This window comes from Typopeltis vanoorti, chromosome 3, assembly GCF_054136105.1.
Source record: "Typopeltis vanoorti isolate ZY-2024b chromosome 3, IOZ_Tvanoo_1.0, whole genome shotgun sequence".
Lineage (NCBI taxonomy): Eukaryota > Metazoa > Arthropoda > Arachnida > Uropygi > Thelyphonidae > Typopeltis > Typopeltis vanoorti.
This window is the reverse complement of record NC_143551.1, coordinates 105,314,666-105,336,514: the sequence shown is the minus strand read 5'-3', so window position 1 is coordinate 105,336,514 and position 21,849 is coordinate 105,314,666. Positions and strand designations below refer to the sequence as shown.

General features: G+C 36.1%; 1 protein-coding gene across 2 annotated transcripts in view; it reads left to right on the top strand.

Moving 5' to 3' along the window:
- Positions 1-14,761: 14,761 nt before the first annotated feature.
- Positions 14,762-21,849, top strand: part of LOC150108440 (ubiquitin carboxyl-terminal hydrolase 15-like) — a 337,668-nt gene continuing 330,580 nt past the window's right edge. For both annotated transcript variants that reach the window (XM_090390782.1, XM_090390781.1), the window contains exon 1: positions 14,762-14,856. In XM_090390782.1, the coding sequence (XP_090246908.1) occupies positions 14,762-14,856 (95 nt within the window). The remainder of the gene's footprint in view (positions 14,857-21,849) is intronic.

The following is a 21,849-nucleotide window of genomic DNA, read 5'->3' as shown; positions in this document are numbered from 1 at the left end:
CGACCGGTTCCCGAGTTAGTCGATCTCTGGCACGGGCAAGCAGGTTTTTCCTCCCGGAAACTCGGGTTTTTCGTCCTGTAAACTCAAGAAAATCGACCGTAGAACCCACATTATTTCAGACATTAAATATATTGTGTTAGGGTCAGGGACCACGAGATGGCGGCACATTTGAGCCGTCTCTCTTCACTGCGTACCGCTTAATTAGTGATAGCCTTGGGCCATCTGTCTCTGATTGGGTACCAGTGGAGATTGAACTGCCCACTCAGTCTTCAAAAGTTAGATAGGGCTAAATGGCCTCGCCTACTCCCGTATATACGGGAATAAAAAGGCGTTAGTTGATTTTTTTTTTTGATTTATTTTATTTTTTAATTTTTTTATTATTTAAAAAAAATTTTTTTTTGTAACGTTACGCACGTTTAATGAGATTCTATTGTAATCATGCGCCCTAACTGTACATTATGCCTATTATTGTTTTAAACTACTGTACTGATGATGTCCTAAGATACTTAGGATGAAATATTTACAATTAAATAATTTTCACTGTGGTTAATACGTGTGTTTCTTTTAATAATGACCCATCTCTTACCAACTCACTCCTCCGATTTTCACACAGACGTTTGGCTTCAGCAATGTGTATTCTATAAATATTTTCATAGCAAATGTTCATCTGAAATAACAATAATTCCTCCGCTTAGTACTAAGTGGAGAAATTATTGCTTGGAACACGTGCAGCTACTACTCAACATTTCTTCACAGTTCACCATGAAACCCACAAAAAGTTTCTATTTCTTCTCCTTCATCTCTGCTACTGCTGATTGATTAACAGTCTTCCCCATGATGTGTTTCCCAAGAAATACAATATACAGTCTTTTAATTCAAATGTAACCAGGTTCCTCCTTTTCCAACCCACTACCCATATACGGTACTAACAGGCCCGGAGCGAAGCAGGGGCGGAAAACTTAAGAGTTTATGTTACAATTATACTGGAGGCAGAAACATTTTAAAAAAAATATTAAATTTATATATACATACTTATAAAGATAATTATATTTTATTCTAATATAAGCTCCAAATAATTATTTTTATTTTTATAATCCCTGGGACCAGTACCATCGACAGTGTAGTATAGAGGCAGCCTGCCTCATGGCACTGCTTCACACTCAGGCGGCGCTCGCATCTGATCTGACAGATACATGCTAATTGTTAACATGAATATTCTTTCACCTATCTATTGTATAGGTTGAAAGTCATAAGTATGAGTATATTACTAGTGCTATTTTGCACTTTTGTTGCTGTCAGTTTCGTTTAACATGTGTTATACAAAGATTTGCGATATTTGATCATGCTGAGGTCCCGGCAGATACTTGCTAATTGACATAGATATTTTATTGTATAAGTTGAAGGTCATGACCAGCTGCGCGTGCGTATGTTAAGAGTGATATTCCTCACTTTTTTTTTTTTTTTGCTATCAGTTTGGTTGAATTTTTTTGTAAAGGTTTGTGATATTTGATAGTAAATTACCGCGAGCTCCGATGTCAGTATAGCTGATAAATATAAATGCTCCGATTATTCATATGCTGATCAGCAATGTGAAAATACGGCGCAGAATATTTATTAGAAATCTCGTAATGCAGTTAGTGTCAGAACAAATAAAAAGGCGTTCAGTAATCTCTACAGGTGTGAATAGGCCTTTACACTTGAAACTTCATCAATTTCAGACACAATTTGAAGGAAATTCTAATGACGACATAGATACAGCTCCCTCGACAAACAGAAAAAGATGTTTTATGTGCCAGCAAAGGTTGGTCGATTGGTAGAGCCTCTGCTACTAATAGCTTAAGCAAGTTTGAGCACGGTTAGTAGTTGGAAGGGAGTCAATCGTTCGATGCTGTTGGCACACTCTGCCTCGATGAGACTTTGGACTCTCTGGAGGTGTCACATAATAATAATTAGCATCAATTGAAATGTGAACCGCGCGGTTAGCCTAGTGGCTTTGCGCTTCGCAACCATATGCCTGGGGAAGGAGTGTCCCAGGTTCGATTCCCGTTGTAGACGTGAGGAATTTGAGGATCTTCCTCAGGCATAGCCAAGTTAGCCGGTCTTGGGCGCGGTCAGTAGGGTTTTTCCGCCAGTTTGTCTGGCGTTTTTCATCCCGCAAACAGGAAAACCGGCCCCATGAACATACGCCTCTACAGTCAAAAATATATCCCCCCCCCCCCAGCGGCAGACCAGGCGACGGGTCGGTTGGGAGTAGTACTAACAAGAAGTCGCATCTAAAAGTAACACGCGGACCCTGCATGGGAAGCGGGAATAACGCGTAGTAGAAGAAGCATCAATTGAAATGTGCTGTGCATCCAAAACGAGTCGCTTATCAAAATATTTTTGCAAGCATTGTAAAAAGTATTGTTTGCGATGACTGTTATGACAGTTTTGTAAATCCAACTATTGAAGATTCTGATTAATTAATGTTAAATGCATTTGTTTAGTTTTATTTTCTTTCATTATCGATGTTTGCGTTATTTTGTAACAAAAATTTTTATTATTTATATTTCTTTGTTTCAATAATTTCTAGATTGTAACTGAAAATAAATAAAGCATCATGTATTACTGAAATAGAGAGCCAAAGGCTTATTTATCATACATGTCCTTTAGAACAGCGCTTCCCAAACTGTGGGCCGCGGTCCCCTTGGGGGAAGCAAGTTTTGTTGAGGGAGCGGTGAAATAATGAAAACAAATTTAAAACGTTTTAAGACTAAGTAGTTCTTTTTTTTTTTAATTTTAAAAGAAATGCATTTAATTTTTATTATTTCTTTTATGTTTTTTTTTTTTAATATTTTAATGGAAAAAATCACACATTGGTGTTCGCTCACAAATTTTGCTTCCTGCGCATTTCAGCGCTTAATGAATATTAGTAAATATATGCTTATTCATATAAGTTTCATTTCAAAGGTATTGATAAGAAGCACAAAAAAGCTTACAAACGCAAAATCTTGAATATAAACTATATTGAATATAAATAAAAATAAATATTATAATAATATATGTCTGTATTACGATTTTTTCCGATGGGGGGGGTGTAAAATATTTTAATTTTTCCAAAGGCTTTACATCCATAAGTTTGGGAAGCACTGCTTTATAAGATGTGTTTTACATTTATGGAAAATACTAAGGAAAGTGGTCTGGGGCTTGAACAACCTTTACTACGAGTTGCCCATAAGGCACTACTTATGCTTGCATCCGCCGAAACTTTTAGTTTCTATATATTCTGCACGAAACTCTTATAGTTTCTATATTCGGCTATGAAATAATGTTGGATTCAATATTGACTTAATTTATATCATCATGTATTATATTTGTCGTGTTTTTTCTTTATGTTTTTTGCATTTTAGCACATAATGAATGTATCTCTCAGATATAACGTGTCGGTACGCTGCAAAATTACCGCTGCGTGCTCCCGAGCGCTAATAAGGGCACTCGTTCAGCCGTATTATGACAACAAGATATTTTACAAAAATACAACATTTAGTTTACCAAATAAAAAAGGCGCCACTTTCCATTGACAGTTAAATATGTGTTTATTATATCTTATTAATAAAAAATTATAGTAATACATACTAAAACTAAACATTTTAGAAAGGCCTGTGTAGCTCAGTGGAAGTAGCGCTTGCGTCCTCTGCCCTTGAAGTCAGACTTAAGTTCAAGTCTAGTCTCCGACTGGAGGAACTTTTTCTAAGCCTTTCTTCGACCGATTCCCGAGTTAGTCGATCTCTGGCATAGGTGAACGGGTTTTTCCTCCCGGAAACTCAAGAAAATCGACCGTAGTACCCACATTATGTCAGACAGTAACATATCTTATTAGGGTTAGGTACCAAGAGATGGCAGCACTTGTTTGCCAGCCTCTTCATCGGTGGCTGCTATAATTAGTGATAGACATGGGCCAGCTATCTCTGATTGGCTACCGGTGGAGATTGAACTGCCCACTCAGTCTCCAAAAGCTAGATAGGGTTAAAAGGCCTCGCCTACTCCCTATAAGGGAGTAGGCGAGGCCTTTTAAAAGGCGTTAGCTGATTTATTATTTTTTTTAACATTTTAGAACCCACTTATTAGATACTGAAGGAAACAACCCATAAAGTATCATACGATGTGAATTTCAGACTTTTATAGTCTGCATATATATTAAATTATATTATGCATGAATTCTCCTCGCTCCCTGCAGTCAGGGCCGACCTTCTCTATAAAGGGTCCCAGGTGCAAGAAACCTTTTGGGGGGCCCTAAAATATTTTTCAAAGGTAAAAATTAAAGGATTCGAAATAAACGTATTGTAAAACCTCTCACCTGCAAATGATTTTGGCACAGGAAAACAAAAAAAAAAACACATTCGAAATATAACAGGTTAACATAACGTTTACTGAACACAAAAACACTAATATAATAGAGAAACACAGAGATATTATTATTACCGGGGGCCCTAAATCCCTGTCGATGAAATCCCTTTAGTTATAAGCAAAATCAGAAGAAAAATAAAATAAAATAAAAAATACGTTTCTGCAAATGTGTACCGACTGTGCCCACTCGATCGAGTAGTACGATGTGTGCATTGCACCCATCGTACCCCCGAGATGGCCAGCCCTGCCTGCAGTAAACAACATGCCTTCCACAACAGTAACTGTATTGCAGAAACACGAAAAACCATTACTTTTATGATGTAACTGAATAAGGTTCACAGACATCTGCAGACTGTATAATATATTTCTCAACAAATAGTGTAATTACAGACAACTGGAATATAAACACTAACTAATGAATTACATCTCCCCTCCAAAAGAAACTACTATATAGACCCAAGCAAAACCACTTGTTACTGGTGCAACATAAGGTTTTGCTTGACACTACCCTGTCTTGAAAGTGTTAAAACTAAGAAATATATAGTGAATGTATTTCAGATATAATGGAAATCGGTTTAAGAGAATGACTGCTTTTGTTTGGGTCGCGCTATCTTTTGTTAATACCGTACCAATCATATGCACTTCTTAATAGCTGATTTTTCTCTACTGGCCTACAATCGCAGACATCTTTTACTTCTCATTAGTAATTTGTCAAGGATTATTCATTATGAATCTTAAGTCTTAAATTACGGTAATTTTGCTTGATATAATGGGAAAGAAGATGTCTCTATTTGGGTAGATAATTTTGACGTTGCACACAAGGAAACTGCTCTTGAGGACAGAAGAAGTGATGGAGAATAGAAGCTTCTTGGTAAGTCATACCCATTTTCAGTTTTTTTTTCTCTGAAAACTTTAGTTTCCAAAAATCCCCGCATATTATCTGCGACCTCCAGGGAGTCAAGGACTCACCGAGGGAGGCTGTAAATTACCCAACCCAGCTATCATACCCTCCCTTAAATTCATTTACACTAGATGCACTCACTACCTTTAAGGGCAAATTATTCCACTCATTCACTGCTCTCTGAGAGAAAAACCTGGCTCTTATCCCTTTCTTGGCTGAGAACAACCTTACCTTCCATGGATGTCCCCGTGTTCTCTCCACGCCTTCCATATAACGAAAAATTTCATCATTTGAAATGCTATAACACCCATTCAAAAGTCTGTAATCCACATACTTTCAATATGTCCTCATAATCTAAATCCCCTAATCCAGATATAATCTTTGTAACTCTTCTTTGCACCCTTTTCACAGCTTCTTTATCTCCTTGAAACCCGGGAGACCAAATCTGCACACAGTAATCCAAGTGTGGTCTTATCAAAGCCCTATAAAGAGGCAATATTACTTCCTTATATGTCAAGTTTCACTTCGGCATAGAAATTATCTTCTGAGGTGTATTTGCAACTTTTACTATGTGACCTTTGAACTTTAAATTCTTATCCACCAATACACCAAGATCCCTTGCCTCTTCAGTTTCTTGTAACATAACCCTGCTAATATATGCAGCTGGATCTCTAATCATGTCAAAGTGCATAACTTTACATTTAGTAACATTAAACTGAGAGCCATTTTCGTTTGCCCAGATTTCCAGTCTATTCAAACCATTTTGTAATTGCTGAATATCAGTAGCATCCCTGATTGCCCTGCCTATCTTCGCATCATCAGCAAACATTTGCAAGTCTGATGGTAGACCCTGCTTGAAGTCATTAATGTATAGATTGAACAATAATGGCCCAAAGACTGAACCCTGAGGTACACCAATGGTTACCTTAAATCTGGCAGATTCACACCCACTGTATACCACTTTTTGATTTCTGTCTGTTAACCATCCTCTGATCCAAGTCAATAGATTATATTCCAATTCCATATTTTCCAGTTTACGCAACAGCCTATCATGTGGTGTCCTATCAAATGCCTTTGAAAAATCCAACATTATCATAGTGTATCCATTTCCTTTATCCAACTCGGCCATAACATTGTTATAAAATATGTGCAAATTGCTAAAACATGACCTTCCTTTAGTAAATCCATGCTGTTCCCTGCAGAGTATAGAATGATTGTCTACCCATTTCTGTATGCGAGTTCTTACTAACTGCTCTAAAATCTTCACTACCACACCAGAAATACTAATAAGTCGGTAGTTAGACATATCAGTTTTTGTACCACCCTTGTGCAATGGAACTATATTACATTCCTTCCATTCCTGAGCTGAGACTCAAGTTATACAAATGTGTGAAAGGCCTAGCCAATTCAGCTGAAAATTCCTTTAACAAACGGGCAGATATTCCATCTGTCCCTATAGACAAATTCTTATCCAGGCTATGCAAAAGCTCTTCAACCTCATTTTCATGAACCTGTAACTCTTCATCCAATGTAGCAGTAACACTGTGCACCATACTACATATACATGGTTGATATATCTTAGCAAAATGAGCACTCATTAACTGAACGATCTCTTTAACTTCCGACACTCGTGTACCATCTGCATTCAATAAAGTTATTCTTCCACATTCATTCTTTCTTTTGCTTGTGGCATAACGATAAAATTCTTTTGGATTGCCTTTAGCTTGCATGGCCAATTTCTTTTCATACTCCGATTTAGCTTTTCTCACAATACTCGTTACTTTTCTGGCCTGAGCTTTATATATTTCATAACTCCTCTCACTCTCATTCTTACGATACTCTTTCCACATCATCTTCTTCTTGTGGATTTCTAGCTTAATAAGGCTGCACATCCATTTCACACCCAACCTATTTACTCTTCGAACACTACGGATACATTCAGATACCGCCTCATTCAAGCACTTTTTCAAAGATTCCCATGCATTGCTGACAATTTTTCCATCCAGTAACTGATACCATGGGATCAAAGATAATATTCTTCTAATTTGATCATAATTTCCAGCTCTGTAATTCAGCATGTAGCCTGTTTCAATCAGAGTTTCAATACAAGTAGATACTTCCCAAGGAAGAACAGCATGATCACTGTCACCAATTGGTGGTAAAATTGTTATATTCTTGACAGAGATCCCTTCTAACGCTATGAGCAAATCCAACACTCTTTTACCTCGAGTTCCTTCTTTCACATGCTGCTTGAGAAAGTTATCCCACAACAATTCAATAAATTCCTGTTCTTTCTATTCATGAGATTTCTCTTCTACCCAATCAATGTTTGGAAAATTAAAGTCACCCATAATGATCATTCGCTTAGTACCCATAAGGCTAAATTGGCAATGCATTTCTTTGTCCCCTACAACTGAGCTGCCAGGTCTATAGCAACACCTCCACCATATATTTTATTCTGTTAACCTCCACTTCACACCAAATAGACTCAAACTCATCGCTACATGGGATATTGTTACCATCATTGTTTTCTTATATTTCTACCCTGACTGGACTTAAGTCGTCTGATATCATTAGTAGCACTCATCCTCCTCTCCTATCTTGTCTGTCATTCCTAAAAATAGAATATCCGTTACACTCAATCCCACTTACCATATCTGATTCTGATAGCCAGGTATATCTCGCATCATGATTTTTTTAGCTTTAATTTTGAGAAAAAACTGCGAGTTATATTCGAGTAAATACGGTAATTTTTTTAAGTTTCAAATTCTTAAGTATGGATCATTTGTTAAATACTGGATTTATAAAATGCACAAAAGAGAGCAATATAGCAGATATAGAAATAAGCAATTTCACTCCTCTCATTGATGATAAGTTATTTATATTTAGTAAAAATGTATAGTATCTTTATAAATTTTGTTCTATTAAAAATAAATTTTTTTTTTGTTTAAATGTACATCTAAATTCAAATAAAACAGACATTTACAATGAAATATATTTTTATTTATTATTATTATTTTGATAAGATATTTGGTAATGATGAAAATTAAGCTTCAAGGTCCAAAGCTATATAACTGAGAGGAGGCCTTCACATAGCCTTTAAAGCAATGCGGAGAACCGACCAAGGCTTCTGACCTAATGTCCAATCCTCACCTTCTCGTGGTGTACCCTGTTGGGTATCTACCTGGATACTGAAAGAACGAGGATGTGTCGGCAATTTCAGATTTAGCCGACCAATTGTATTCTTAATTGCTTAAACCAAAATAAAAAATGATGGTACAACATGACAAAATTTCATGCAGGCTGGGGAGTCGCCGGGTTAAACAAGGGCCCCATTGTTTTGCCAGGGAACCAGGGCGTAAAGGAAAAAGTCAGCTACTGGAACAAATCTGAAAACAAACCCCAAACTCAACATCACCAGAATTAAAGATCTACTATCAACATAAGAAGCCTGAATGGCAAAGAAATAGAGCTAGCTAAGATATTAGATAAGTACCAAATTGACATAATAGGGGTGACTGAAACAAAAAAGACAAAAACTGGTGGAGGAATTTTTTGAGGCTTTAGAAAAAGCAACTGACACAATGAAAAATGAAAAGTTGGTCCTTGTTGGGGATCTAAATAGCAGAGTAGGAAATGATTGTCAGACATACAAAAATATTTTGGGAAAATTTTGAGAAAAGAGCAAAGCTAATAATAATGGCAAATATTTGTTGGATTTCTGCTCAGGACATGGACTGGTTATTACTAACACCATGTTCCAACATAAAAATGTGCACAAATTCACATGGAGAGAAGAGGCTAGGAATAAGAAAAGTCTCATCGACTATGTTATTGTTGATAGTGATATTTTCTCCCTGGTGCAGGACACCAGAGTGTACAGAGGATTTGAAATTATTACAAGATTATAGGCGTGAACAGATGGCATCAATGGCAATATCATATTAAAAATGAGGATATTAATAAAGAACTTGACATTGTCAGCATCCAAGAATGCGTTAGCAGAGCTAATCTCAGGTGTTATGGTCACTTAAACAGAATGGGCAAAGCAAGATTAGCAAAACAAGTGTTCTCTTCCAGGTTGGCAGCAAAACGACCCAGAGGAAGACCAAGATATAGGTGGATTGATACGGTACAAAGTGCCTTAGACGATAGAAATATAAGATCTGATAATGTTGGAGTCTTGACAAGTAACAGACTGATTTGGAGGAAAATTGTAGATAGGAAATTAATAATGATGTAATTTTTTTCATGTAGTACTATCATATCCTGTACACCCCTTGAGGGTACATGGCAGGAATTTGATAATGATGATGATGACCTTTTAAAAATATAACAATAGCATCCAAAACATGATAACAGAACTCCAACAAAAGAAAACCTTAAGATAACAGGACTGGAAAGATGTGTTTGACGTAGTTCAACTGTAAATTTTATTTGATTTTATTTATTTATTTTTTTGTTTGTTTTCACCAGAGGTCAGGCTAGCATAAATTTATAAGCAGTTAGACTCTGCTTACTTTTGTGTAGTGTTCATATAGCTTGTGTGTTGTTCATATGTAGGTCTTCCTGATAATGACCTTGATATAGAGGCTGAAATACGGAATTTTATTTTCCTAATTATAATTAAAGTAAATGCTCTAACATGTGTGTTTTTGTCTCCATAAATTCTACACAATGGATGTTTAAATAAAATTTATAAATAGATATATTTCTAAATTTTAAATATAAATAAAAAATAATATTACTAAAAATGAGCATCTTTCAGAGAACTGCAATGATGTGATGTTTTCAGCTATCATGTGTCATCTTTAAGTAACTTAGTATGAATAATAAATGTGAAAAATCTGTGGATGCATAGTGCAAATAGAACACACACACAAAAACAGCATGCTTACATAATTTAAAATAAGTAAAACAGAAGATAGTAGAAAATGTGAAAATATTTTCTTCAGAAAAATTTCTTAAAGAGGACAGCAGGATGTGTGTGTGTGTGTGAAGTGGATGGGGGGGAAGAGTATATCAATATTTTTAAACAAACACTTCTTTCTGTCGTCATAATTAATGACCTACATAAGCAAAGTTGTCCAGTGTTTTTGTAATACAGCAATTAGTTGTGGTGCATGTTATAACATACATAGCATAATATATTTAGTTTAATCCTTTATCCAAGTATAAGCAAACAAAATTTTGCACCTGAAGTATCTTCAGGACTGAGGCAACTCGTGGTAAAGGTGGACCAAGCTCTCATCATTCCTTGTCTTAGTATCTCCCATAATGTGGAATTACCGGGCTGGTAAGTATGATAAGCTTTAGGTGTGTGCTTGGCTCAATGCCATGGCATGTAAAACTGCAAGGGCTGGATGTTGATAGTGCATGGGAGGTGGTTAAGAACTGTTTGCAGGAGGCAATGGTTGACTGTATACCAAGAGTCCGAATAATAAATCAAGTAGGGGTTAAATGGATGAATAACACTATTAAGCTTGAGCTGCAAAAAAAGAAACAATTGTGGAGGGAATTTAAGGAGAAGGGTGACCATCAGGTGCAGGAACAGTATAAAGCTCAGGCCAGGATGGTAACAAGGGTGGTAAGAAAAGCAAAAGCAGATTACGAAAGGAAATTGGCCATGCAGGCTAAAGAGAATCCCAAACAGTTTTTTCAATATGTTGCAAGTAAAAGGAAAAATGCTCATGGTAGAATGATCTTAAAAAATGCTGAGGGTAGGGAGGTAACCAAATCAGTCGATATTGTTATTCTCAGTATATTTATAGTAAATATTAAATAAAATAAAATTAAATTAAATATTAAATAAAAAAAAACGATATAGTAAATATTGTTATATTTACTGAGCGAGCACTTTGCAAGAGTATATCATCCAGGTGGTGACTTTGGAGAAATGGATGAACCAACAGCTTATACTGGAATTGTGATGAATGAAGTAGAGGTAACTAGTCTATTACAGAACCTCAATGTCAATACATCTGTGGGATTGGATGGTATACCAGCTCGTGTCATACGTGTAGCGGCCAAAGAATTGTCAGTGCCCTTGACCATTTTGTTTAATTTGAGCCTCAGGACTGGGTCAATCCCAAGGGGGTGGAAAGAGGGGAAAATAGTTCCACTGCACAAAGGTGGTTCCAAGGCTGCTGTTGAAAATTACCGGCCAATCAGCATAACAGGAATCATTATCAAGGTCTTAGAGAAAATAGTCAAGAGGAAAATACAAGATTGGATAGAAGAAAATGGGATAGTGTATCGGGGACAGCATGGTTTTGTGAAGGGTAGGTCATGCCTCAGTAACTTGCTCACGTATTATAACACAGTGACGGCTGAACTGGATAAGGGTAATGGGTTTACAGTGATTCTACTGGACCTTGCTAAGGCCTTTGACAGGATACCACATGGAATTCTAATCAGTAAATTGCAGCATATGGGAATGGACATAGGGTTGGTGAGATGGATAGGAGGGTGGTTGACGGAGAGATATCAGAGAGTGGTTTACTCAGGAGTAGAGTCCACAAGACGGCCTGTGACTAGTGGTGTGCCACAAGGATCTGTCCTTGACCACTGCTGTTTAATTTGTTCATAAATGATATAGGAAAGGATCTGAGAGGAACAGTTCATTTGTTTGTGGATGATGCGAAGTTGGGTAGGGCAATAGTGAATGCAGATGACGTCAAAATTTTGCAGGATGATTTGGATAGATTGGAGGTCTGGGCTAAGGAGAATGGATGTCAATTTAATGTGGCAAAATGTAAGGTTATGCATTTTGGGGTGAAAAGATTGGCGGCAGTTTACTGCATTGGTGGAACCGTGCTCCAGGAAATTGATGAGGCACGAGATTTAGGAGTGTTGGTGGATAAGGAATTGAAATTTAGGGGACACATTGCAAAAGTGGCAAATCAGCTCATCAAATCACTTGGTTGCTGAAGAATACATTGTTCCTCTGTATCGAGCCTTGATAAGACCCCATCTCGACTACTGTGCTCAGATTTGGTCACCTAGGTTTCTTCTTGATGGGGAGGAGGTGGAGAGGATCCAGAGGCGAGTGACCAAGTTGATAGCAGGTCTGTGGAATGAACCGTATGAGAACAGGTTGAGGATTTGTGGGTTGCAAAAATTGGTTGATAGGCGGAGGAGGGGAGATATGATTGAGACATTCAAATTACTGAAGGGTTTCTATAAAATTAATTCAGAAGATATTTTTGAGAACAGGGCTGGTTGTGGGAGGACTAGGGGACATCCATGGAAACTGGGCAAAAGTGTGGTTAGTAAAGGTGTTAGAGCTGGGTTCTTTACTTTTAGAGTAGTGAATGAGTGGAATGCGCTCCCTGAGTCTGTGGTGGATGCTGTGACAGTGAATGAGTTTAAGGCGAGGTATGATAGATACTGTATGAATGTCGAATAGTTGTGATGAATATGATTTGGGCCTCCCTCGATGAGTCTAATGACTCCTGTCATTAGACTCATCGAGCTGCCTGTCCTGAAGATACTTCAGGCACAAACGTTGTTTGCTTACACTTGGATAAAGGATCAAACTAAATTTATTATAGTCTAACCAAGTGAAAAAAAATTTGCTGTGGTGGAGCATGGTGGTTTTCTTCCATGATACTCTGTGGGTGGTGTCCAACACCACCATGTTGGCTGACCATGTGTTGGACACCACCCACAGAGTATCATGGAAGAAAACCACCATGCTCCACCACAGCAAATTCAAGAAAGAGAGACTTTTCTTAGAAGCAGCAGCAGCAGCTCTCAGAAACCAACCAAATCTCAATAAATACGGTTGCATTAAGCTTCCTAAGATTTGGGAAACACTCATCACCAGAGGTCCCACCTTACATTCCAGGCCACCTACTACCGCCCTTAGAGGGCGCTCCACCTAGATAGGACTTTAGTGTCACCCACGTGGTTGGGCTTAATATTGTAAGTTTTTGTGTGCATGTTACATTAATTGTTTTTGTAATCCCCGTATATGTCCTAGTGACTAGGACGAAATATAGGAAGTATTAAATTCTATTTTAATTCTTTTTGAGTGTTGTAAAAAAAAAAAAAATCGATTAAACATCCAACATAATGATTTAATGACTAGAAGCTGAGAGATACCAAATTTTTAGTCAGATGGAGAAATCTATTGAGTTGCGTATGGAAAAGTATGTGAGATACATCATGTATAGCAGAACTACAGCTAGCGCACTATCTAATCACGTTCTTAATTTGCTCATCCTAACGATGAGGATTTTATCACTGATCCAGTGATCTAGAACAAATCAGAACACATTTTTAGATGCTTCAATGACCTTGAGAGAAGAACTGTAGAATCAACAGAAACTGTCCTCAATCTAGCCCATCTTAATACTAACTTTAGCTACAACCATCTTCTCTATTTAATCCACCAACAACACATACAGTGCACCAAATTAGTATTTTGTCTGTAAATTGCATGTGTTCTCGATTTACCTGTGTGTGGAATGGAAAAAAAAAAACAAGGAAAAAAAACTGCTACTTCCGTAAGATATCATCTAATTCACCTTCAGTTGAAAAAGCCCATGTGGCACTCATTTAACTTTTAAAATGTTAAAGAAACGTAATTTTATCCAACCTCACCAATAAATATATAAATAAATTCTGCACTACAAACGTTCTCCAAATTTGGTGGATTTCGTTTTGCTCCCCAAAACTATATGCACGTAAGCAAAGCCTACAAGTTTTGAGATAGGATGACAACTTCATAACGTATACAAAAATTCCAGCCAGGCTTCTATAGCATCTATTAAACACGAGTTATCCAATGAATCTGTTTAACGTTATTATGGATTTATGATAACGATTTGCGAATTTATGATTTTCGGTTCACCACAGCATCCGTTAATACTTTCTTTGTCTTTATGGTCAGGCAACTGCGGGGAAAAAATATATATATATATATTAGTTTATAACCTTGATGACAAAATTTGTTACTTAATACTATAAAACTGGCTTAGTGAAAATCTGTTGTATACCTACTATCAGAAAGAAAACTGCGAGGCTAAGAGATAACACATACTGTATACTCGAACTTGGGTGACTCAATTTATCTTAACTCTTTCCTAATTTTGAAAACTGTCAGGATAATTGTAAGCGATAAAATTTTCAGATATTACAAATACCTCTTGTTGTCAAAGGCTCATCTGAAGGATGAGTTTCAAAACTTTCATCAAAGATCTCAAAATAGAGTACACGTTAAATACATTACATTTCGTAAAATTCTTTTGCCTCATTACATGAATAAAATATTACTAAAACAATCAACTTTCCAAATTCATTCTGGAACAAACCACTATGATAACAAACCGTGTAGTATTTTTATGCTGACGTCAACAGCTCATGCCTACACATAGTAGCCAACCATACGTATGTTTCGTAGACGAGAGGAAGTGATAACTCTATCAACGCGTCACATCCGCATTTGGTTGAAAGATTCTTTCTTGGAAAATGGCGGAAGGTGGGCCGAATGCTCCTAATTTGGAAACGCAGAAAAATGAAATTTCGACCTTTATGAAAAAATCTCTTAAAAAGGGAGACATTTGGTAAGTAACCTGTCAGCGTAATGATATAATACTCCTTCCACTTGACGTGAAACAAAAAATTCATGTACCCCAATTGTTTTATTTGATTTCAAATTCGTTAGTTATTTGAGCTTGACGCCGAAACTCGGTGATTCATAAATTAGGCCTAAATGCTCTTTAAGTCATGTATGTGTATTTGTACACATTTAAAACTTTTGAACCGTTGTTTTAATCTACATCCCACAAATAACATACTAGTTCACCATGCTATAAATAATTATTAAACGAGATAAAATAAATTTAGGCGCAACTCTTTTACTGCCTGACATCAAACCTAAATCAAAAATGAGCTATTAAACTAGTAATATGTTCTAAAAATACGGAAGTGATGAAAACATCTTTTCGTTTAAATTCATATTGTAATATTACGCATATACCATTTTTGCACCGAGTATTAGAATTTCTGGAATATAATATTGACAGACAAACATGCACATTTATATTACATAGATACTCCGTAATGTTTTGCTATCATTTAGGTTTCCGTAGGTTAGCGTCGCTGAAAGATGTCTGATGTTAACAGCTGATATTCGAAGTTGTTGGAGGACTACGGAACCAAGAACGTGACATTTGCTAGAATTGCGATATATGTGCTTGAAAATGAATTTATTTCTTTATTTCATTGCCTTAATCAAACAGCGTTCATCTAGGACAATGTGCTGGCTGCAGATTCTACCATCCTATGTGGGATTGATATTTACAAACTTTTCTATAAGCATTCCTTTAAATAACGATTGCCATTTTTAAATGCATATTATATAAAAAGAACAAATACGAAGTTGTATTTGTTCTTTTTTTTTTATTCATAATAGTTGTTTGAATAAGTGCATATTATAGATTAGAAGATGAATATTTCTCGTGAATTGGATATAAATAAATACGTCATCTAACACACCTTTTATTTCAGGGAGTAGCTGGAGCTTCTTTCAGCACATAAGTTGGATATAGTATACTTCATATTCCTAAAAAACGCCATTTGATTTATTTATTATTATTATTATTTGTTCACTTATTTTGACATCAAACTCAAAATGCACTCTCAATCCACTCTTTCAACATATGTTGAAAGAGTGGATTGAAAGAAGTAGAAAGGGATAGTAAATGGATGCTGACCACAAATGCCAGATGCTCATGTTTTTACAGTCTTATATATAAATGTATTTCTATGTAAATTATAACTATATATAATTAACATATAGTGTATTTCTTGAGCATCTGAAGGCTGTCGTTTTCAGGAAAGTAGACTGAAGGAGATTGTTCTAAAGAACATAAGTTGAAAGAGCAGATTGAAAGTGGAAGAAAGGATATTAAATGGATGCTTACCACAAATGCCAAATGCTCATGTTTTGCAGTCTTAAAAGAAGAAGGAAGTGGAGGAATAATAAGCCAGTTCAGCAGAACATTTTTAATGAAAATACCTATAGAGAGAGGTAATTGAAGTGAATCTTAATTTTATTCTTATGTCCACTTACATTTCAATTTTTAAATCCCAATCTGTAATCAGATTGACCTCTTCTGGATAAGTGTTTTAATAAGGAAATACCGTGAGTAGGGATATTTAAATAAATTATAATATTGGAATTAACTCTCATAAAATATTATTTATTAGTATAATTTTCATCTGAGTGTCACAGCATCTTCAGTACAAGGTTGTAACTGATAATTCCAAAAGGCACCACCTAAGTAGCTAATGCAAGATAACTAAAAACGTCATCAAATTTCCTAACTTAAAAAAAAAATAAAAAAATAAATAATTAAATAATATATATACATGCACACAATTAAAAAAAGTTAGTATTTTTTTAAATCATCTAATCTTTCCTATCTCTCACAAAGGGGATAGATGTAGACCATCAGATCTGTTTAAGTTACAGTGAAGTAGTTCCATATGTTTCTTTATAAAGCTGTTCCATGAGGAGCCAACTTTTGTGAAGGACTCTGGTCTTGTTCCAATGAACTCCATGTCTAATGTGGATAGCATGCTCTGCAAATCCAGACTGTTCAGGTTCAAGATATTGAATATAAGACTTGTGTTCTTCTAGCCAAATTAAAGCAAATCTTCCTGTTTGTCCGAAATACGATAACCCACAGAAGCAAGTAATCTGGCAGACACCTGGATGATTGAGATGTGGAAGCTTGTCCTTTGGAGAAGTGAGAAAGGTGGAGATTTTTCTGATGGCGAAAGGCAACAGAAATATCTAGTGGTTTTAAAACTTTGCTATGCGTTCACTAATGCCTTGCACATAAGGGATAGGAATACGAGTTATTTCTTCTGTATTTGAAGAGGTAGAGATACCAAAACTGCTCCAAGCTCTTTTAATGAAAGAATTCTTATAACTATTGGATAAAAAAGTGGAAATAATATGTTGCAATTCTTTCTGTAATAGCTCATCTGAAGAACATAAGGAGTGGACTCAATGAACCAGTGTTTTAGTAGTTCTAGCCTTTTGACTGGGATGGTGATGAGATTCAGCATGGATATAATGACCTGTATGAGTCTTCTTAAAAACTGAGAAATATAGGTTACCATATGGTTGGTGAAGAATTAAAAGATCTAAAAAGGCTAACTGCTTATTTACTTCTTCCTGTAGGATGAACTGGATCCTTGGACGAAGTGCATTTAATTTAGAAACTGTTGTAATTCATAAGAAGAACCATTCCAGATAGCAAAAATGTCATCTACATATCTGAACCAATGGGTAGGTCTAGGTGAAATGTCAAAAATACGTTGTTCAAAGTGCTCCATAAAGAAGTTGGTGATAGCAGGAGAAATAAGATTGCCCATTGCTGTTTCTTTGATTTGTTGATATAACTTGTTTTTAAAGGAAAAATAACCAGAATGTATTACAAAATCAAATATTCTAACAATGTGTAAAGGAAATTCTTGTTGTAGTATTTCAGTGCCGTCAGATAAAGGAACATTAGTAAATAATGAAACAACATCTAAAGTAATCATATTATCCAAAGTGTTCAAATGAAGATCTGAAATTTTATTTTTGAAATCCAAAGTATTTTTTATATAAGTAGCAATTCTTCTAGTTGAAGTGAGTAAGTTTGATAAAAAAAATTTTGAAATTTATACGTGGGACAATCTATACAGTCTACAACTGGTCTTAAGGGAATACCTGGTTTATGAACTTTTGGAAGACCATACAATCTAGGTGGACGACCAAAGAATTTTAAGTTTTTTTCCTTTTGATCCTCATTCCATGTAGGTGCATTATCTATAAGAGAATTAAGTCTTTTTAATTGACTGCTGGTAGGATCCGATGTGAGGGGCCCGTAAGTTGAGTAGTCTTGGAGTAATAGAGATATTTTTCTCTCGTATTCTTTTCTCTCCTGAATAACGACAGCCTTTCTTTGTCAGCTTTCTTAATAATTAAATTATTATTATTCTTCAGTGATTTCAGTGCTTTAAATTCAGAGCAAGAGAGATTAGGACAAGGAGGCTTGGCATCCAAGAAATTAATCATTAAGTTCTCTTCTGGATAACATCAATCTTATAGAGATTTTAGGCATACCATTGCAAATGTGTGGACAGTATTACAGGTGAAAGTCAGCTTGAGAAGAGAAATCTGATAAAGAAGTTGTGGAAAGTGTGCAAAGAAGAGTTACAAAGATTATATCTGCATTATGAGGACAGACTGCGAGTATATGGATTGCAGTTTTTGATTAACAGGAGAAAGAGGGGGTGATATGATAGAGGGCTATATACTTTTGAATGGGTATTATAGCATTTCAAATGAAATTTTTTGTTATATGGAAGATGGGGCACGGGGACATCCATGGAAGTTTAGGTTGTTCTCAGTCAAGAAAGGGGTAAGAGCTAGGTTTTTCTCCCAGAGAGCAGTGAGTGAGTGGAATAATTTGCCCTTCAGGGTAGTGAGTGCATCTAGTGTAAATGAATTTAAGGGAAGGTATGATAGCTAGGTTGGGTAATTCAGCCTCCCTTGATGATGAATCCTTGACTCCCTGGAGGACTCAGATAATTTTTTTCTTCCAGAACTGGACATTATATGAACATGTTTTGCACAAGTTGGATTTTTGCAGTTTAATTCACAACACAAAAGAAATAAGAAAATAAATAAGATATTTAATTGCTAATATTTTTCTGGTTTTATACCCAGCATCTGCCAGCCGGGCTGGCCGAGTGGTTAGCGTATCCGCTCCCCAGCCAAAAGGCCGCGGATTCGAATCCCGCTGTGGGCTGTTTGTGATTGTCCGTGGAAATATAGTTCGCCCACCGTTTGTAGGTCTCTGCTTGGTGTCTTGCCAAGAATAGTTGATTCATGCTGAAGGGGAGAAAGAAATGAAGGACGTACAAATTGATCGCCAACATGCGAAATCACGTGCTTTATAAGTAAAATTTTCCAACTGTTATAAGCAACATAGTTAACTACAATAATCATAAAAGAGAAGTTAATTTTCCTACCTGTAATAATAAACAACTCATCCCACAATACAGTCTGATTACCCTATTAACTTAATGGAGTCTCCTTTTTCTGACATGCGCAGAAGTGTCGAAGGATCTCTAATCGGTGGGCAAACAATACCAGTGGTGGTGATCAGCGATAGATGGTGTTAGTGTAGCTGAGGTCAGTTGGTGGAGTTGTGAGTGGCGGAGACAGAGTTGTAGAGTAGATGCCCTCCATCGATGAGTCTGAACTCCCTGGAGGTGACAAATAATAATAATAATTAATAATCTTCAATAGTATCCAAACAGCAATCATTAGTTAATAGTGGAAAAGGTTTAAAAATTAACAAACTAAAGTCCTAATTTGGCACTATCTTTTATTGGATAAAGAAGGGTTTATAATTAAGTTGATCTTGAAATTACAGTCTCCCTGATTTTTTCACATTGATACTGCCATAGTTGAGACTTGGGGAATGTTTCAGTGCTACTGTTGATTCCAAAAACAGTTTGACTTATGACTTCTGTGTACTATATATATATATATATATATATATTTTTTTTTTTTTTTTTTTCTTTTTTTCCTCGGTCTAATCCTGTGTGAAGGGGATGGTGTCTGAAGCACAGTCTGTCAGCCCTAACTTATCATAATGATGGTGGTGAATATATTATTATTTGACGCCTCTAGGGAGTCAAAAGACTCATCAAGGGAGAGTGTGCCAACAGCATCGAACGATTGATCCGTTCCAACTACTAACCATGCTCAAACTTGCTTAACTTTTTGCATGAACCATTAGTAGCAGAGGCTCTACCAATCGACCAACCTTACTTTTCTGCGGATGTCATCAGATCTTCCTGTTAGTTCATGGTAAGCCAGGTCCAAGTACAGGGCTGTTCATACAGTTCTGGATGTGATGATGAAGTTTGTACAGAGGTAAAATGGCAGTGGTTGCTAATTTGGTGTTCGGTTTATTATTATGATGTGACTGCTCTAAGGAAGGTTTGAATGTGATATGGATTTTATATTTAATAAACACTGGTTATCTTTTCATATGTCCTGAATATATGGGTTAATAACAGATTTGCTTAATGATGTTTTTCAATTATGACCAGTATACTCATTTATATGAAGCTGTTGCTTCTATGGTGGGGTTTTAGCTATATAAATGGACTTATGTGCATTTTTCGTGAACTGTTTGTTTACATTGTTGTGCACTACATCTCTCTCCGTATTTTGGTGTTTCACTGTGAATTATAAACTGTTTATAGCTGTTACTTTATTTTGATATTAATGGAACAGATAAAATTCAAAGTAAGGACACTGTTACTTCCATTGAAAGGAAGATGCATAAACCTCTATTACATTCTAAGAATAAATGTATTAAATTTAGTAACGATAGTGTATTGAACACTGAGAAAGGTTGCAGGCTAAACTTACTTGCACTACTGTTTTTGCAGTTGTTAAAAACAAAGATAAAGTTCTTAGTGAAATGAAAAGTGCTACACTAGTTAATTGTACAGTTATCCGTAAACATGACAGTCTTATTGCCAAAATGGGAAAATTTAATGGCGTCGATTGATGACCAAACTGGTTGGCATGTTCCCTTAAGCCAAGCTATTCAGAATAACTTTTTCATTTCTGTATCTGGCATAATTAAATGCTTTATTTACATCATTTACACACATGACTGCTTAAAATTTATTAAATCATTACATGCATCTATAAATGGTGGTGATGGGGGGGGGAGGCAGCGATTCACTGTACAACAGTGTCTGGAACCTAACGTGTCATATGACCTTGGTTTGGTATGCCTGTATTTATTCTTTCCCATTTGTGTTTTTCCTTTAAATCTTAATACTAATGTTCTTCTTTGAATAGGAGGAGACTACAAATTACAAGTCTTTTGCTATTATTTAAGCAAAACTTTTAACTTAGTGACTTTTCAGTAAGTCACTACCTTAACAGTCCACAATAGCCCCCCCCCCCCACATCTCTAACTTTACTGACTGCTTCCAACAAATTCCCATTAATATAATACTCTGCCTATAATGTTCTTCATCCAAAATGTGACTTTCCACTTGTCAACATTCATTATCATTTGCACATAACTATATCTTCAATTCACTTTGCAATGATTCTACATTGTGCATTCTTTATGACTTCACTAATGTAGCCTCATCAGCAACTAACTGAATATCATACTTAAGATTCTCTCCAGTATTATTAATATACATCCTAACAATGGCCTAGGTGCAGAACCCTGATACACTGCTCACCCTCCTCCTCACAGACTCATCACCATAAGATCACTTTCTGATACTTGAGCCACTCTCCCTTTCATATCGCAAGTTTATTTTACAAACCTATTCTTTCAAGTTTGTATAACAACTCTTGTTATACAAACTTGGAATTCTGTGAAATGATGCCTTGGTAAAATCTAGAAGTATCATGGTATATCTGTCCTTTATCCATCTCTGTTCTCACTCTTATAGAACATGAACAGATTGCTAAAGCAAGACCTACCTTTAACAAATCCGTGCTA